General features: G+C 46.1%; 1 protein-coding gene across 1 annotated transcript in view; it reads right to left on the bottom strand.

Annotated features, from left to right (window-relative positions):
- shc2 (SHC (Src homology 2 domain containing) transforming protein 2) overlaps positions 1-20,106 on the bottom strand; it is a 65,264-nt gene that overhangs the window by 28,395 nt on the left and 16,763 nt on the right. Inside the window, exon 2 of the mRNA XM_056277449.1 lies at positions 1,999-2,069. Coding sequence (XP_056133424.1) covers positions 1,999-2,069 — 71 coding nt within the window. The remainder of the gene's footprint in view (positions 1-1,998; positions 2,070-20,106) is intronic.

The following is a 20,106-nucleotide window of genomic DNA, read 5'->3' as shown; positions in this document are numbered from 1 at the left end:
GACACATAACAACCTACTTACTCTCTGCACATCCTGTTGCTTTTCCAGCTAGCGACGGACTATGAGGAGCTGCTGCTGAACTGAGCCAAAACAGCAGAGCCACATCGTAATTTGTAGCCACATGAAATACGCATGAATATAAATCAATAAAATAATGATAATAGTTTGATTGAGGAAGGTCGATCAGTCATGGATTTTTAAGTCCGGCTGACAGATGAGACCTCCTCTGTTCTCCAGGGATTCGGCGGCCTCGTGGCCCTGGTGTCACCGGGGAATTTGGAGAGCTTTTGTAACGTGGCTGCTGACAAATGGCCTTTGCACAGACTGCCTAACAGGAAAAAAAGTCTGAATTGAATGGAAAAATTCTCAAATCAAATTGATCGGGGGTCAGTCGCTCTGGAACAAACAGCTAGAGGGAGACATCCCCAGACTCAACAGCTGTTACCCATCAAACCATACAAATAAAATGACATGAATCACCCTAAACAGAACTGTTCAGTTTCAAAGTCATCTTCAGGACAGCTAAAAAAAAAAAAACCCAACCTGCTGCTGGAAGCTTGTGCATCTTCTTCTCTCCATGGTCATCTTTTGTTTTGTTGTCTGTTTTGAATCCCCCAACAACACCCCCGCCCACCCCACCTACACCGAGAGTCACACCAGACTTTATCCAGCATGGTTCATACAGGAGAAGCACTGCAGCTCTCTTCAGTCATTAGCTACCATCATCAATAATAGATCCCTTTCTATCACTCCATCTCTGTTGTTGCCTCCCTCCCCCCTGCACTTAAGCCTTGGCTGCACGGGGAGCTCCAATTACTGCCAATCGATAATAGATGAGCAAGGCGATAGTGAGAGGCAGAGAGAGGGAGAGAGAGACAGAGAGAGAGAGAGAGTGAGGTAGAGAGAGGTAGAGAGAGAGCAAGAGAGTGGGGTACAGAGAGGTAGAGAGGGAGCGGTAGAGAGAGAGAGGTAGAGAGAGAGAGAGATGTAGAGAGAGAGAGAGGGGTAGAGAGAGAGCGAGGTAGAGGTAGAGAGCGAGGTAGAGAGAGAGAGCGAGGTAGACAAAGGTAGAGAGAGAGAGTCGTAGAGAAGGGGGGGGGGTTGCAAGGGAGAGTGCTCTGTTCTCTTGGGACCAGCAACTGCAAAGGCCCCTGCCTTTAAAACAGCATCACCACATGTAGCAAACAAAAACACTACACCAACTCTCTGGACGTACAGTTCAACGACACCCCTGGAAGCAGACTCAGAACACAGCGCTGGATTGCTTCACGCGTTGGCACAAAAAGAAAAAGCCTCTTGGCAATTTACCTTGTTAACTGGAATTGGAGCAGAATTATTTTGGCCCCCAAAGTGCAGTTGGAAAGCAGGTTTTCATTCCAACCAAACATTCCGCCATCTTATTTCATTAATTACTCCCCAGACTCCTTGACTGAGGCATGCTAATTTGTGAAGTCAGCTAGTTCTGGATGGAACGGAAACCTGCTTACGCTCGAGACATTTGCACATATTTTTGGAAACTGTCACTTTACAAGTTCAAGCGGGGCCGGTGACCCCAGAAAACCCATTGCATATCAATGAAGGAGCTGTTTTTCTTAACACGCATTTGAAAATTAAGAATGATGTTTGTGTAACATGCTAGGATTTCTAAAAGATGCCAAATTTCTATCTGGCTGCAGCAGCGTCGCAATATCATCAGAGCCAGTAGAGTCGAATGGCATGCGAATAAAGGACCCAGCCATGGCCTTTATTTATCTACAGTAGCTTCTGGTGGTCAAGTCACGTTGTCAGTCTCCTTCCCAGTGACCTGGAATGTGGAGCTTACATCGCTCTAGAGGAAATGTACCTCCTCAGAGAAGTACCGGCCCAGATGTGACGAGGCCTGCGTTGACAACGATATCATGGTGACCAATCCTGTTGTTAATCCTATACAGCTCGTATCAAATTGTCCTGACTCAGCACCACCTTAGGAGACGGTTCACCCCCCCCCCAAAAACTCACCTTGTCACCTGAGTCCGTGTGTTGAAGTCCAGTGAGCGCATTGATTTCAGCACCTCGATGCAGCCCATGTACTGCACAGACACAGACAGAACAGAGAAGGGGAAAACATCATTTACCATGCGGGTTTACTGCAACGAATTGAAGAAAATCTGCATTATCTTTTGAGCAAGTGAGAGCTGCAAATACGTTGGTTTCTGCACTGAGTTAATCTTGATGAGCAGCAAAAATTAAAAAGTCCACAGAGGTCAAAAGATTACATACAAATCAAATCAGGTATCACTTTACATTAAGTGCATGTAATAAGTATTAATTAACAGGTAATAAGGCATAAGACCTTATAAAATGCTTATTAACATTATTATGTGTTAATAATACTATAGTAAGCGTTAGTTAATAGGTAATACGGCCTTTATCAGGAATCAGGAACACGTTATTTGTCATTTCCTGTCAAGTACGGAAGTACATGAAATGAAACAAAATATTGTTTCCTCCAGCCCACAGCAGTGCAATAAAAAGACAAAAACACATATCCAAAAACTACAAGAACACACATATATCCAAACTAACACATATATCTAAACTAAAAAAAAAAAATCACGGTCCACTGAACGAACGCCAGCCAGGATGACAGTCGGAACTGCCGGTCTGCATGGGCTAGCAGTTAGCTTAGCCTGCCCAACGTCCACGTCCTGTCAGACCGCCTGTTACGGGTGGTATTATAGCACCACCCAGTGGATATTAGCAGCAGTCAATGTTACGTAAGGCACGCAGTCTTAACATTGCGTGCGTCTGTTCGTCTCTGTATTGTAGACTCACAGTTCGACACCAAAGCCCATTAACTATTAGCTTGGAGTATGCCTCGTTCTTACACACCACTAGCTCAAACATGGAGTCAGAAGTGGACCTTTGATTCGGCAATTTAGTGGCTGAAGGGATATTGAGCCGTCAAGCGAGCTTTGCAAGTTTTTTTGTTTTGCTAATGCTAGCTAGCCGTACCGCCGTAACAGCAGTGAATAGCCATGGCCGCGACCATACCCCCGGGGCCAGCCCCCATGAAGCTCACTGGCAACCTGAGTGCGAATTGGGAAATCTTCCGAGCAGAATATGAAGATTATGCTTTAGCCACACGGCTGGTGGACAAGGACAAGAAGGTCCAGGCGGCGCCTCTGAGTAGTGTCATGGGGGTTGAATGTCGACATGTCTACAAACACAACTTAAACCTGACTGAAGCGCAGCAAGAAGACGCGACCGTCATACTGGACTCATTGGAAAGGTATTTCAAACCCGCTAAAAATGTGATTTATGAGCGCTAAGTTTTTGGCTGTTGTAAACAGGAGGAAGGTGAAACAATAGACTGTTTTGTGACACGGCTCAGGGAGAAAGATTCCACGTGTGAATATGGAGCCCTAAGAGATGACTTAATCAGGGACAGAATAGTCATTGGCATTGCTAAAGAGGGCACACGCAGACGGTTGTTGAGGGAAAAGGACTTGGCTCTAGCCGGGGCTATTGAAGCATGCAGAGCAGCAGAACTGAATGATTTTGCAGTTGAGATCCATGGAGCAGGAGAGATCACTCGTGGACAATGTCAATGTTGTAGAGCAGGGGTCAGGAACCTTTTTGACTGGGAGAGCCATAAAAGCCAAATATTTCTAAATATATTTCATTGAGAGCCATATAGTATTTTTAACATATAATAAATTAAATATGTCTTACTTTTAATGCGACTTCTGGTGCTGCATGGTTTTGCTGATGGCGTTGCAGTCTGGTTCATACGTGGTGAGGTTGAGCTTCATGCAGGCGTTGAGGCTTCATCAGTTAAACGTGAGCGCGTGGGTTGGTCTTAATGTTCCTCATATGCGAGAATGACTGCTCACATGCATATGTAGAGCCAAACATGGTCAATACGGCAATACTCACACGCTGCATTGTGTGGTATGTCACAGGAAGCTCGTTCCAAGTTTTAAGAATCAGCTGGTCTTCAGGTTGAAGATTTTTCATTTCTGTCCACTTGTGTTCCCATGCCAGCTCTACTCGCTGTCGCGCAAGACTTTCCAACTCTCCATTAAGTGACTTGAACTTACTCATCCACATGTCTGATGCCTTCAGGTCAGCAACTTCCAGCTCAAAGTCTCCGATAGAGACCCCGGGGATGCATGTCAGGTCGATTTTGTCCACTGCACACTCATGTGGATGAGTGATGAACTTGAAAAGAACAGTGCGCGCACGAAATTCTCCAAAACGTGCTTTGAATGACTGCAGGAGATTGGACGTAAAGCCAGCTAGCTGCTGGAGATCCAGATGTTGAGTGGAGTCACTTGCTAAGCATGCATCTCTAAATTGTTGCAGTCTTTCAAAGTGCAGAAGACGACCTGTTTCAGTGTCCCTGAGAAAGACTTCCAGCTTGCTTTCAAATGCAAACACTGCTTGTTGAAGGGATGAGATTGTATTTCCAATACCTTGCATTTTCACATTGAGCTGGTTCAGATGGCCAGTTATGTCCACGAGATAGTGAAACTGCAGGAGCCAGTCAGCGTTGTCTAGCTCAGGATGCTTGACGCCTTTCATTTCAAGAAAAGTCCGGATTTCACTCAGGCAAGCTGCAAAACGGCTGAGCACCTTCCCCCTTGACAACAACGCACGTTGCTGTGTAAAAGCAGACCGGGATAATGATTCCCAACTTCTTCTAACAGAGCTTTAAACTGGCGATCATTTAAAGCTCGGGCAACAATAAAGTTGACCACTCGAATGACCAGAGACATCACCTCGCCAAGCTCCTGGCCACACGTCTGAGCGCAAAGCGCCTCCTGGTGCAGGATGCAATGAAAACTTAGGATGGCTCTCTTTTCATGTTCACGGAGAAGCGCTACAAATCCTTTGTTCTTCCCCAACATACAGGGTGCACCATCAGTACAGACAGAAATAAGCTTATCCATCGGTAGTTTTTTTTTCTTTAGCAAACTCCATGAAAGACATGAATAAATCCTCTCCTCTTGTTGTCCCTTTCATTGGCAAAACAGCCAAGCTTTCCTCACGCAGTGTGTCACCTGCAGCATACCTGGCAATGATACTGCACTGAGATAGATGGCTAACGTCTGTTGACTCATCTAACGCGAGAGAAAAGTATGTCCCGGCGTTTATGTCCTTAATTTGTGTTTCCTCGACTTGATTTGCCATCATGATGCTACGATCGTGCACAGTTCTTGCTGACAGGGGCATGTCTTTTATTCGTTTGATTATCTTGTCTTTATTTGGGAAGTCATCAAACAGTTCATTGGCCACATCAAGCATGAGTGTTTTGGCATACTCGCCATCTGTGAATGACTTTCCATTTCTTGCTATTGCCAAAGCACCCGCAAAGCTAGCGGAATTCCCGTCACCTTGCTTGGTCCACACACGTAGTTGCTGCTGACTCGTCTGCACTCTCCGCTGTAGCTCCTCGCATGCCCTTTTCCTGCTGTCCCCCGCTGGATATTTCCATGCAAATGAAGCATGGTGCGTATCGAAGTGCCGCTTTATATTTGACCGTTTCATCGATGCAATTTTATCATTGCATATTAGACACACCGCAGATCCTGCTCTCTCCACAAATGCAAATTCCTCTGTCCACGCAGCCTGGAACACACGGTAATCATCGTCTTTTTTTCTTTTCGCCATCTTTTCCGTTACAAGGGTTGAAGCGGATAAACTAGTTGGCTATCTGATAAAATTGATTTCTTCGCCTTTACAATGACCCGGACATGCTCGCGAGCCATTGGTTCCCGACCCGACTCACGGGTGACCCGTGACCCGTGAAATTTATCTTCAAAACTAATTTCTGTTTACTTTAAAATGACACAGTATTATAAAGAAATATCACAAGTATTTTAAAATCAGTTCCAAACTGATTTTTTTTTTTTTTAATTTTCAACTCAAAATTGTCTGGGAGCCATATGCCGTCACCGGAAGAGCCATATATGGCTCGCGAGCCATAGGTTCCCGACCGCTGTTGTAGAGAAACAAACATTCAAAAGATCAGCCAGTATTACAGAGAAAACGAGTGGGCACCCCAGATGACAAGGTGGGGGCCTCACCGCATGCAAATACTGTGGCACAGCACATGAGTGCGGAAGAGAACACTGCCCAGCATATGGCAAGACCTGCAATGCTTGTGGCACAGCCAATCACTTTGCGAGAGTTTGCAATAAAAATAAGAAAAAGGATGGTAAACTCCACGCAGTTGAGGGACAGAACACGGATAAAGACAACACAGTCATGGACACAAATGATGTGTATGCAACAGAAAGCATTGGTGCAGTGGGAACAAAAGGCAAGAAATGGTTTGTACAGCAACGCACAGACAACGACAGACAGCTGCAAGTCGTGAAGTCTACTATCCTGAAGGGTTGGCCCGCTGATAAGGATGAAACAGAGCAGGCAGTCAGAGAGTTTTGGCCTATCAAAGAGGAGCTAAGTGTCCAGAATGGAGTCTTGTTTAGGGGGCAAAGAGTGGCAATCCCAAAATCATTGCATCCTGAGATGCTTGCCAGAGTACATGGCAGTCACATCGGTGGTGAGGCCTGCTATAGACAAGCACGGGAGACCATATACTGGCCGGGAATTCAGAGCAAAATCAAGGATTATGTCAGTAAATGCTCTACATGCAATGAGTATGCGATTGAGCAGCAAAAGGAGACAATGTTGAGTCATGAACTGCCCACACGCCCCTGGCAAATCGTAAGTCTGGATCTTTTCCAGCAAAGCGGGAAAGACTTTCTGATGGTAGTTGATCAATACTCAGATTTCTGGGAGATTGATGTTCTACCACACCTTAGCGCGGAGACAATAAAATGATGCAAGGCTCAATTTGCTCATTATGGGCAACCTGACAGGGTCATTTCCAACAACAGGCCCCAGTTCGCCTGTACTCAGTTCTGCCAATTCGCTGTGGAGTGGTGGTTTGACCATATCACCTCCTCACCAAGACATCCCAAGGCCAACAGGAAGGCGGAAGCAGTGGTCAAAATCGCAAAGAACCTGTGCAAGAAAGCACTATGGGATGGCGAGGATGCCTGGAAGGCAATCTTACAATGGAGAAACACCCCAACGAAGGGTGTGGACAGCAGTCCTGCCAATTACTTATGGCACAGCGTTTGAAGTCAGCTCTGCCAGTGGTTGATGCACTTCTTGAGCCACGCATCGTTACGGATGTCATAGACAAACTGCAGCACAAGAAACAAGTCTCGAAACTCATCTACGACAGGACTGCTAAGGACTTACCTGAACTCGCAGTGGGAGAAGCAGTTCGGATGAAACCACTACCAGGGGACAGGACTGGCATCTGGCGACGGGGAGTGTGTCTGCAGAAAGTAGCCCCACAGTCATATCTGTTATGGGTGGTATTATAGCACCACCCAGTGGATGTTAGCTGTAGTCAGTGTTACGTAAGGCACGTAGTCTTGCATAACATTGCGTGCGTGAGTTCATCTCTGTATTGTAGATACTTACAGTTCGACACTAAAACCTATGAACTGTTAACTTTGAGTATGCCTCGTTTTTACACACCACTAGCTCAAACACCGCCCTCGGTGCTTCCTCCTCGGGTGCAGCTCCAGGCAGGGGCCGTGGTCCTTGGGCCCACCAGACGCAGTAGCCCAAGCTCCCCCAGCCGATTCAATGCTAGCTCTCCCAGCCAGACACCTCCCCGCAATCCACACGACAACACCAAAAACACCACAGTCAATGCCAGGCAAGGCCACCGCCAGACTGCCCTCGGTGTTACCTCTTCGGGTGCAGCTCCAGGCAGGGCCGTAGTTCCTGGGCCCAGAGGACGCAGCAGACCAAGCTCTCCCAGCAATCACACTAAGACAAAACTTAAACGCAGACGTAGACAAAGACACTGTTTCGACGGTACCGGGTGAGGCCGCCGCAAACATGAATTCACACCGCCATCTTCCCACACCGGAAGCTTGAATCACCTTAAACAAAATGCAAAGATTTTAAGTCATAACCTTTGCATTTTGTGGACTATCAAACATTATTTTAATAACTTTTAATCATCGGGGTACTTAGTTACTTCGTGCAAAATGCAGGTTAGACTTACAACCTAAAATAAGTGTAAAAAGCAGTTTTTGCATATTTTGCGAGTGCCACCTGGTGGCCGAAAACGTTTCATGACGCTATTATTAACACTTATATGGTTAATTAGCATTTTATAAGGACTTATAAGGACCCTATTACCTAACACTTATTACATGCACTTAATGTAAAGCGTTGCCCCAAATCATATTAAATAATAATTGCGGCATGAGATATCCACTTCTTCAGTTATGAGACATCAGAAGTTACTTGTTCCAAATACTCGCTGAAAAGAAAATTAAACTTTCTACAGATTTTGTTTTAAGTTTCAAATTTTTTAAATCCACATCTACATGATAGTACGAGTTTAAGGGGATTTTTAGTGTTGAACTTTTTCCTCACATTGGACATACTTTGAAAGGGATTGTAGAAAACTTTGGCAAAGTTTTTGCTTCATAAAATAGGACTAAGAGAATCCTTTTATGAATTATAAGTAATCCAGTGGTTAGTGGCAGCTTTTCGCTGATGTGTATACTATATATATGAAGTGGGATTACCCTACTTGACACATCAGCCATTTCAGTGTGCCGTACTGGCCAGCGGCTGACTGAGTTGCTTTCTAATGGTCATCAGGTTGGGCTGCTAATGGTGCCCTAACTCCATTAGCAGCACTCAGAGGAGTATTTTTCTTCTTCTTTCGGCTTGTTCCTTGTTTCTCAGGGGTCGCCACAGCGGACTTTATTGTTTCCATCAGGACCATGTGAAGGCACAGCACCAATGGCTGCCGTTGTCAACCCAGGCCTTGACCGATCCGGCATGGTCTTGTCAATCTGCATAATGATTTGGCAAAATTTTTACGTGCCCTTCCTGACACAGCTCAGGTTGGACGGTTTGGAGACAAAGCAAGAGAGGCAAGATTGAGATGGCTTGGACATGTGTGGAGGAGAGATGCTGGGTATATTGGGAGAAGGATGCTGAATATGGAGCTGCCAGGGAAGAGGACAAGAGGAAGGCCAAAGAGGAGGTTTATGGATGTGATGAGGGAGGACATGCAGGTGGCTGGTGTGACAGAGGACAATGTTAAAGACAGGAAGAGATGGAAACGGATGATCCGCTGCGGCGACTCCTAACGGGAGCAGCTGAAAGTAGTAGTAGTAGTAGCCCTTCCTGACACAACCACTAACCCTATGGATGGGGGCACAAGTAAAGCGCTGGATGCCCTCCCACAGTATTCATGGACTTGCACCCATGCCTGTCTCCACATGGGTTTCCTTTGGGTGCTCTGGTTTCCCCCCACAGTCCAAAGTCATGTAGGTCAGGTGAGTCGGCTGTACTAAATTGTCTCTAGGTGTGAATGCGTGCGTGTGTGTGTGTGTGTGTGTGTGTGTGTGTGTGTGTGTGTGTGTGTGTGTGTGTGTGTGTGTGTGTGTGTGTGTGTGTGTGTGTGTGTGTGTGTGTGTGTGTGTGTTTGCCCTGTGATGACCTGGAAGCCTGTCCAGGGTGTCTTCCTGCCTGCCTCCCAATGACTGCTGGGATAGGCTCCAGCATCCCCATGACCATGAGAGCAGGGTAAGCAGTTTGGATAATGGATGGATGGATGGATGAACAGGTCATACTTATAAGGGTGCTCCTTTGCAAATTGTCACATCTATGCTGCCACTGTTTATCTCTACTGAATTTTTGTCGATATGAAGTGTCTAATCATGACCTTTGACACATAAAAAAGTAGTTTCTGCAGTTTGCCCTTGCAGGAGAGTATTCATTGCCGTATGCCTAATGACACCCACCAGCTGCAGCTCATAGTTCCTCAGACATTCCATCGTTTTTTTTTGTTTTTTTTTTCGGGGGGGGGGTCCCCGTTTTTCTCCCCAATTGTACCCGGCCAATTACCCCACTCTTCCGAGCCGTTCCGGTCTCTGCTGCACCCCCTCTGCAGACTACCACATGCCTCCTCCAATACATGTGGAGTCGCCAGCCGCTTCTTTTCACCTGACAGTGAGGCGTTTCACCGGGGGGACGTAGCGCGTTTGACGATCACGCTATTCCCCCCAGTTCCCCCTCCCCCCGGAACAGGCGCTCCGACCGAGGAGTGCCAGAGGAGGGGCTAATGCAGCGACCAGGACACATACCCACATCCGGCTTCCCACCTGCAGACACGGCCAATTGTGTCTGTAGGGATGCCCGACCAAGATGGAGGTAACACGGGGATTGGAACCAGCGATCCCCGTGTTGGTAGGCAACGGAATAGACTACCACGCTACCCGGACGCCCCAGACATTTCCTCAACGAGACTGTCCTCCACCAAAAAACGACCCCATACGTTGTTTGTACAAGCAGCTTATTACGACCTAGAGTTACGTTTTAAAGGTAAGCGACCTCTAGCGGTCCTGTAAATAACGACAATCTGGTGTCTCTCGCGTCTCGTCATCAGATGACCTTTGACCTTCGTTACCAATCAAAATGCGACGAGCCAAGCGATGGGGGAGTGCAAGAACTATTTATACTCTCGTAAACTGTTGGTTTCTTCACAAATCTTCCCAAGCTGTGTTTGCTTACTTTCACATCTTCACTTCACATCAACAACCATAAAGTCCCAATGTCCTCAAGCGAGGAGGTTAGGAGGTTTGGGTTGGAGTACGTGTTGTGATTCAATGCAGTCTTTCACAGTTTGTAAGAACACTCAATTTAAGAGTACTGTCTTCAACCGTCTTTATGTTGACGTCCACTGAACGTAGGCGCCTCGGTTGACGACGCCGTTGAGGGACTATTTTCAGTGCGGCATCGTTGACATCTTGCCTGTCACACAGTTTGGCTCAAACCCAATCAATGTCATATAAAAGAATCGTTTCCAAGACTGTTTTTGTAATGTTTTGCACCAACCTAAGGACGTGGCAAGTCTCAGCCCCCCCCCCCCCCCCCATACACACACACACACAGGAACCCCTGACTCTGAGACTTTAATGAGCCTTCTAACCAGATTAGTAGACAGGGAGACAGGGGGGGAAGTCTTCCATCAGGGAAATTGTCTCCCCCGCTCCCTCCTCTCCTTCTTTCTGTCAATGCCTCCATTGTCACACTGTCTTATGGAGTGATGCAACACATCTCCTCTTGGCCTTCTGCCTGCACTCCTTTTACCCTTTTGGCAAAATCTGTAACACAGGATTCCTGGAACAGACTTCGAATAAGCGTTCTGCAGAGATTCAAAGAAATCAGACCTTTTTAATCTCAAATTTGCCTCAATTGGATTGCCCCGGTTTGACATAAGCGAAGGGTATTTATCGTATTAACTTCTTCAGCCTGGCTATCTGTGTTTCACACAAGACTTCCTGTACCCAGTATATTATCTATATCGGCTCTGTGAGGCACTTTTCTGATTCAGCACCAAGATGCAGGCGGGCTGGGCCCCCGATGCTCACTGTCAGTGGGAGCAGAATGGGTGGTTGGTTTGTTTGTTAGATAGATAGATAGATAGATCAATAAACCAAATGATCAATCAATCGATCCATAGATAGATAGATAGATAGATAGATAGATAGATAGATAGATAGATAGATAGATAGATAGATAGATAGATAGATAGATAGATAGATTGTCTGGAGATGGAATCTCTCTATCTATTCATCTCTCTATCTCTGTATCTATCTATATCTATCTATCTATCTATCTATCTATCTATCTATCTATCTATCTATCTATCTATCTATCTCTGTCTAGCTCTATCTCTCTCTCTCTATCTATCTGTCTCGCTATCTATCTATCTATCTAGCTATCTATCTATCTCTCTCTCTCTCTCTCTCTCTCTCTCTCTCTCTATCTATCTATCTATCTGTCTCGCTATCTATCTATCTATCTATCTATCTATCTATCTATCTATCTATCTATCTATCTATCTATCTATCTATCTATCTATCTATCTATCTATCTATCTATCTATCTATCTATCTATCTATCTATCTATCTAGCTATCTATCTATCTAGCTATCTATATGCCTCGCCTAGCACTGACTGTGTTTGAGGGTGGTCTCACAGGAAGCGGAAGCGGGGCAGGCTAAGCTAACTGCTAGCGCCATGCAGACCGGAAGTCCCGACAGTCATCCTGGCGTTTACTTTCTTGGACATGGAGTTTTTTCTTTTCTTTTTTCCTTTTTCTTCTTTTTCTTCTTTTTTGTTTTTGGTATGTTGGATATATGTGCTTTTGTAGTTTGGATGTGTTTTTGTCTTTGTGTTGCACTGCTGTGGGCTGGGGAAACCATGTTTCATTTCATGTGTGCAGGTGCATGAAATGAAATGACAAATTAATGTTCCTGATAGATGTTCCAGATGTCCTCTCCAGTGAACAGCCACTTCCTGAATCTCATAAAAAAAATAAGCTTGGTCTATTTGCCATTTCATTTGAGGAAGAAAAGGGCAGCGCGGTGGCCCAGGGGTTAGCACTGTTGCCTCACAGCGAGAAGGTCCTGGGTTTGAACCCCAGGCCGTCCCAGGTCCTTTCTGTGTGGAGTTTGCATGTTCTCCCCGTGTCTGCGTGGGTTTCCTCCGGGTGCTCCGGTTTCCTCTCACCATCAAAAAGACATGCGTGTTAGGGGTAATACTCCTGCCTGTACCCCTGAGCAAGGCAGTGGAAAGAAGAACCAGAGTTGGTCCCCGGGAGCTGCAGCTGCCCACTGCTGCTATACAGCAGGATGGGTTAAATGCAGAGAACACATTTCACTGTAACCTGTACAATGATGAGGTAAGGTGGCTTTCTTCTTCTTTTCTTGTGGATTTGCAGCAGACTAGACACAGCAAAGGCGTATCGCTGCCCTCCACGAGTCATTTGCAGAACTCAGCTGAATGAGCTTAATCCTCATTCTGATGTGGATCCCAGTGCGGCTGACCAGTAATGATGGATCTGGTTAACAGCGTTCCGCGCTGAGTATTAGTTTCAAAGAACGATCTGAAACTCCAATATCTGGCAGCCCTGCTTGCACGAGGCTTCTCTCTTCTCTTTCCAGCAGCAGTGGCGTTTCTGCCCCCTCTCCCCCCTCATCCCCCCAAAAAAGTGACATCTTTAGGGGAAATGCTTTCAATTTTACCAGTATAAACATGAAGTAAAAGTGCAAGAGATCCGGCACGGTGGCGCAGTGGTTAGCGTGGTCACCTCACAGCAAGAAGGTCCTGGGTTTGAGCCCTGGGGTAGTCCAACCTTGGGGGTCGTCCCGGGTCGTCCTCTGTGTGGAGTTTGCATGTTCCCCCCGTGTCTGCGTGGGTTTCCTCCAGGTGCTCCGGTTTCCTCCCACAGTCCAAGGACATGTAGGTCAGGACCGTCAGGTGACCTGGCCATACTAAATTGTCCATAGGTGTGAATGTGCATGTGTGTGTTAGTCAGCCCTAGTATGGCCTGGCGGTCTGTCCAGGATGTCTCCCCGCCTGCCGCCCAATGACTGCTGGAATAGGCTCCAGCATCCCCGCAACCCTGAGAGCAGGATAAGCTGCTTGGATAATGGATGAATGGAAAAGTGCAACAGCAGGTGTGCAAAAAAAGAAAAAGAAGTAAACACACAGGGAGATTTCAGCGTATTGTGTGCATTTCTAAAAATGATTCAAAATATAAAATATAAAATAAAAATAGAAACACAATTAACATTTGCATCTGACTCCTGTCAAATAAATAATTCTTAATGCGTTTTAATTGTTGCGTTTCATTCATTTTTTATAATCATTAAAATACATATAGATTAAATTGCCCCTAAATATATATATATATATACACTCACCGGCCACTTTATTAGGCACACCTGTCCAACTGCTCGTTAACGCAAATTTCTAATCAGCCAATCACATGGCAGCAACTCAATGCATTTATGCATGTAGACATGGTCAAGACGATCTGCTGCAGTTCAAACCGAGCATCAGAATGGGGAAGAAAGGTGATTTAAGTGACTATGAACGTGGCATGGTTGTTGGTGCCAGACGGGCTGGTCTGAGTATTTCAGAAACTGCTGATCTACTGGGATTTTCACGCACAACCATCTCTAGGGTTTACAGAGAATGGTCCGAAAAAGAGAAAATATCCAGTGAGCAGCAGTTCTGTGGGCGAAAATGCCTTGTTGATGCCAGAGGTCAGAGGAGAATGGCCAGACTGGTTCGAGCTGATAGAAAGGCAACAGTAACTCAAATAACCACTCATTACAACCGAGGTATGCAGAAGAGCATCTCTGAACGCACAACACGTCGAACCTTGAGGCAGATGGGCTACAGCAGCAGAAGACCACACCGGGTGCCACTCCTGTCAGCTAAGAACAGGAAACTGAGGCTACAATTCACACAGGCTCACCAAAATTGGACAACAGAAGATTGGAAAAACGTTGCCTGGTCTGATGAGTCTCGATTTCTGCTGCGACATTCGGATGGTAGGGTCAGAATTTGGCGTCAACAACATGAAGGCATGGATCCATCCTGCCTTGTAGCAACGGTTCAGGCTGGTGGTGGTGGTGTAATGGTGTGGGGGATATTTTCTTGGCACACTTTGGGCCCCTTAGTACCAATTGAGCATCGTGTCAACGCCACAGCCTACCTGAGTATTGTTGCTGACCATGTCCATCCCTTTATGACCACAGTGTTCCCATCTTCTGATGGCTACTTCCAGCAGGATAACGTGCCATGTCATAAAGCTCGAATCATCTCAGACTGGTTTCTTGAACATGACAATGAGTTCACTGTACTCAAATGGCCTCCACAGTCACCAGATCTCAATCCAATAGAGCACCTTTGGGATGTGGTGGACCGGGAGATTCGCATCATGGATGTGCAGCCGACAAATCTGCAGCAACTGCGTGATGCTATCATGTCAATATGGACCAAACTCTCTGAGGAATGTTTCCAGTACCTTGTTGAATCTATGCCACGAAGGATTAAGGCAGTTCTGAAGGCAAAAGGGGGTCCAACCCGGTACTAGCAAGGTGTACCTAATAAAGTGGCCAGTGAGTGTATATATTTTAAGGGGGTTGGGAACACACCCTGCAGGTGGCGCCTGCACTAGTTTGAACTGCTTACTGAAGGTCAGCCCCTAACAACTCAGATTCGCACACATGCACTGTACCTGCATCACGTGCAACCGCTGAGGGCTGTGGGGGGGTGGGTCAAGCCATTGTGAGGCAAAGGTGGGGGGGGGCAATCTTCTGAAACTTAAAAAAGGTGCTATTAAATGTCCATAATCAGCACAAGTGCTTTCCTTGTATATTAACATTATTGAAATTATATAGTTGTACAGTGATATACTGGGGGGGACAAACCATATTATTCCCAGGATGGGGGGGTCGTGCCCCCCCCCCGTCCTCCCAGGATTTCCACCTATGGTTACATGCGCTTAGCATACCACGAGCCACTGATGGTCCCTGTTATTGCACCTACTTTGACTAAGCTCGTGTCAGCTTCTAAACCCCTGAATTCCAATGAGCGGCCCGCGGGCCAGGTCCGGCCCGCGAGAGCCAAATGTCTGACCCACCCTGACCCATTGGCACTATGTCATAACATGTGACATAAAGTGTGTGCTGCTCGACTTTATTTTGACCTCACCCCACACCGTGCACTTGACCTATGCCATAGGGCACATGCACAATTCATTCATATTGGAAGTTAATTTATCAATTTATTTTGTAACTTTTTCACACATTCCATTTTGATCACTGGATAAAATGAATTGTTGGAGTGTGTGATGACCAGATAATGCCACACAGTCCAACAATTAATTTTATTTAGTGAAAAAATGACATGTTTGAAGAAGTTACAACATTTCTTAGGGGTGCTATAGGGATGCTATGGCCTTTCAAGCCCCCCAAGCCCCCCCCCCAAGTGCCTCCTCCCAGGTTTCCATGGTAATGGTGGCCGCCACCTTGATGCTGCTTGGCATCCTCATTCTTTATGTATCTTATAAATCCATATAATTTTGTTATCCTGTTTCAATGTTACATCCTCCTCTCTCCCATGTGTGACTAATGTCTTTTCTTGTCTCTTCTCCCATGTATGTGAATGGAGTGATGTGAGTCTCTCTCCCCTGTGTGCTTGTGCAGTCTATCCTCCTACCAGGTCTACATGGTGATGGTGGTTGCGTTGCTCAGTGGCATATGGATACTGCCTGGCATCGTCCTCATCATATTGTCATGCTTGGACCTTTAATCGAAGTTTACGCCGGTGATGCCAGTTGTGCCGGGTCGTGGACTCTAGCTCGGGCACAGAAGAGCAAGCTGGCACTGTCCATGCGATGAGCCGTGAGCACCATTCAACCATAACTAACTAACTACTCAGCAGAATCGTATTACGCTCCCCATGCACGATCAAGCTGTGCTCACTGACCAATCTACATGCTACATTTACCAACAAGCAACACATTCTGTATGGGGGGGGGGCTTATCTTTTGTGAACTGCCTTACCGTATTCTTCATATATCTTATAATTTTATTACAATTCTGTTGTCCTCTTTCAATGTTGTATTCTGTAAATTGTGTTTTACTCTGTACACACAACATCCATTGCATGACTCTCCAACTTGGATCCCTCCTCTGTTGCTCTCCCTGAGATTTCTTCCTAGTTTTTCTTCCCTTTAAAGGTTTTTTTAGGGAGGTGTTCCTTATCCGATGTGAGGGTCTGGGGACAGGATGTTGTGTTGCTGTAAAGCCCCTGGAGCAAAATTATAATTTGTGATATTGGGCTACACAAATAAAACTGATTTGACTTGAAATTGCCGTTAGTGCCGTTTTAAACATCCAGTTTATCCAGTGCAGCATATTTCACCACAAAGAAAGTGAGGTGGGTTGACATATTGGTGGTCGTGTTAGGTTGCTGTTTTTAGCTATATTAAGCTATAAGGTGGTGGTGTTATATTATGTAGACTGTGTTTTATAGCCTACTTGTTTGTTTTTGTTGTTGTTTTTCATCAGATAATGCTAAGATAAAATCTTAAGTGAAATACGTGTAACCCGGTGGAAAAGGAGTATTAGTGTAGAATGTAAAGAAATTCATTTAAATCCTTATAAACTCGGAAACCACGATTCAAGGCCCTATTTCTGTTATATTGACATTTATGTTACTGTCGCTTTAAGAATGGGATGCGTATTGCTGACGTCATCACGCTGCCAGGAAGTGAACAGCGTTCGGTGTGGCCACGTTTTTTCGGACCATGCAGAGCAGAGAAGGCGAGGGTTTTGTGTCCGCCATAAGAGCTTTCAACCTTTGAGGTTTGTTAAGACCGTTTACAAATGTGAATCGGACGATAAGAATTTTGTTTGTATAACTTTGAGTTGCCCTAAAATGACAATAAAACTTGTTGGTTTTGGCTAGACTAGTTAGTGTGGTCATGTGGAGTGTGGGGAGGTGTGTCGAAGGTGTCTGGCTGGAGAGCTGGCGTTGGATCGGCTGAGGGAGCTTGATCTGCTGCATCCGATGGGCCCAGGGACCACGGCCCTGCCTGGAGCTGCACCCGAAGAGGAAACACCGAGGGCGGTCTGACAAGACGCGGAAGCGGGGCAGACTAAGCTAACTGCTAGCCCATGCAGACCGGCAGTTCTGACAGTCATCCTGGCTGGTGTTCGTTCTCTGGACGGTGGAGTTTTTCGACTGTGTCGCACTGGGTGGACTGTGGTGTTGGCTGTGTGTGTGTGTGTGTGTTTTGTTTTGTTTTTTGCTTTATTCTCTTTGCCCTGTGATGGTCTGGCGGCCTGTCCAGGGTGTCTCCCCACCTGCCGCCCAATGACTGCTGGGATAGGCTCCAGCATCCCCGCGACCCTGAGAGCAGGATAAGCGGCTTGGATGATGGATGGATGGATGGATAGATTAACTGAAATGTTCAGTATAATCTGATAGCTAATAAAGTCTAAATGGTCAGCAGTTTTTTTTTTTACTAAGATAAGAATACCCAGACTTTTTGTCAAAAACTAACGAGGACATTTGGCCCAGGACTAAGGCTAAAAAAAAAAAGCTGACAAAATTAACGCTAGTTCAAACAAAGGATATGTTAGATATTTCTTTACTTCTACAATCCAATACAATAAACACATTTGGAATTGTCACCACTCTTCATTTTTGCTGCAGCTAATTTCTGGTCACGCTTTATGTTAGCTAGCAGTTAGCTGATGTTTGCTAGCTAGCCACAGTTACATCAATCAGTGTTTGCCGCTGTTTGAATTCGAGTCAGTGACAGAAACTGGCGATGCAATGTAGTGTTCCTCAGCTGCAGGCTGAGAGTTCGTTAGAAGATTTACAGCACTGCTTTTGGTGCCCCCTCAGGAATTGCTCCTGATAACATTTCCTGCAGGTAATTGCCCCCTCCACAGTTGATAACAGATGTTCTGCCCTGCATGTAATACGTTACAAAGTTAAAATGTTACAGTTTCATTTAGCAGACGCTTTTATCCAAAGCGACGTACATCCGAGAGCTCATTTTTGATTTTGATATACTTTATTAATCCCAGCGGGGACATTATGCTCTGCATTTAACCCATCCTAGATGTGTAACTAGGAGCAGTGGGCAGCCGCCGTGCAGCACCCAGGGACCAACTCCAGTTCTCCTTGCCATGCCTCGGTCAGCGGCACAGACAGGAGCACTAATCCTAACTTGCATGTCTTTTTGATGGTTCGGGAAACTGGAGCAATCCCCCACAGACACGGGGAGAGCATGTAAACGCCACACAGAGGACGACCTGGGATGACCCACAAGGTTGGACAACTCCAGGGTTCGAACCCAGGACCTTGCTGTGAGGCGACAGCGCTAACCACTGGGCCACCAGGCCGCCAGTGATTACCATATGCATGCAAAATATTTCATAACAATTTTCAGTAGCTAGCAGAAGGAGTACTTTGAGGGGGTGATGAATGAAGAAAACGAGAGCGAGAGAGAAGGTTGGATGATGTAGGGATAATGAATCAGGAAGTGCAGTAGATTAGCAAGGAGGAAATGAGGGCAGCTATGAAGAGGATGGAGAATGGAAAGGTAATTGCTCCTGATGACATACCTGTGGAGATATGGAGATGTTTAGGAGAGATGGCAGTGGAGTTTTTAACTAGATTGTTTAAAAAGTGAGAGGATGCCTGAGGAGTGAAGAGGAAGCACACTGGTACCGATTTTCAAGAACAAGCAAGGATCTAGTCAGGAGACAACAACGCAAGTAAGTGCCAAAAAACTAGTTTCAAGTCCGATAAGACATAGGTGTCAACAGGCAGTGCACAAAGGCAACACATAGGGTGCTGTAGTGTACGTCACCTCCAGGAGGTAAAGGATTAACAGGTTATGGGGTCACGTGTGGTGGTTCACGGAAGTTACGTACATTATGTGGAGTAGGAAGTGTATTCATTGTATACTGGAGTAAGGAATAGGAGGGTTACCGTGCAACGTCATCACAGAGATGCGTGCGCAACTAGGGGGCAGAAAGCAGCAACAGCGCAGAGATTTTAACCAAGATAGAGCTCAGATACAGCAGAGATGACGCGCAGTTGTTGTGCAATAAACTGCACAAACCGCCAAAAGGATGGGTGTAAAATTTTCAACATTCCAAAGATTACGCATTTCATAATCTTTTGAGCGCTGCCTTTTGCCCCCTGGCTGCGCACGCACCCAGTAATGTTTGTAAACAGGAAACCCGTCTATAAAGCAGCACGTTAGCAGTTTGAGCGGTGTAAAGTTTTTAGTGTTACATGAAATAAGAGCACTACATTTGGCGACGAGGATATAAAATGGAAAGCTGACTCGTGCGCGAGTGACTGGCTACTGCATGAAGTTTGAGCGGAAGGAAGGAAGGAAATGGCGGAGTCTGCTCGTAAGAATGGCGCTAAGTTTGCCTGCAGCTGCTCCTTTTGATGCGCTGTCCGACTGAGCTAATGTCGGTGTGCGCTGGCAGAAGTGGACTAATACTTTCAAACTCTGTTTAACTGCATCGGGAGTCCGTGATGACACACGGGAAAGGGCTTTGCTGCTGCGCTTAGCCGGTTCCGAGGTCCAGGATCTCTTCTTCACGCTGGACGAGACGGGAGCAGATGGCGACTATAACCTGGCGTTAAACAAGTTGAATGACTATTTCG

The sequence above is a fragment of the Lampris incognitus genome, chromosome 3 (assembly GCF_029633865.1).
Source record: "Lampris incognitus isolate fLamInc1 chromosome 3, fLamInc1.hap2, whole genome shotgun sequence".
NCBI classification, from domain to species: domain Eukaryota; kingdom Metazoa; phylum Chordata; class Actinopteri; order Lampriformes; family Lampridae; genus Lampris; species Lampris incognitus.
This window is presented reverse-complemented; position numbering and strand designations above follow the sequence as displayed.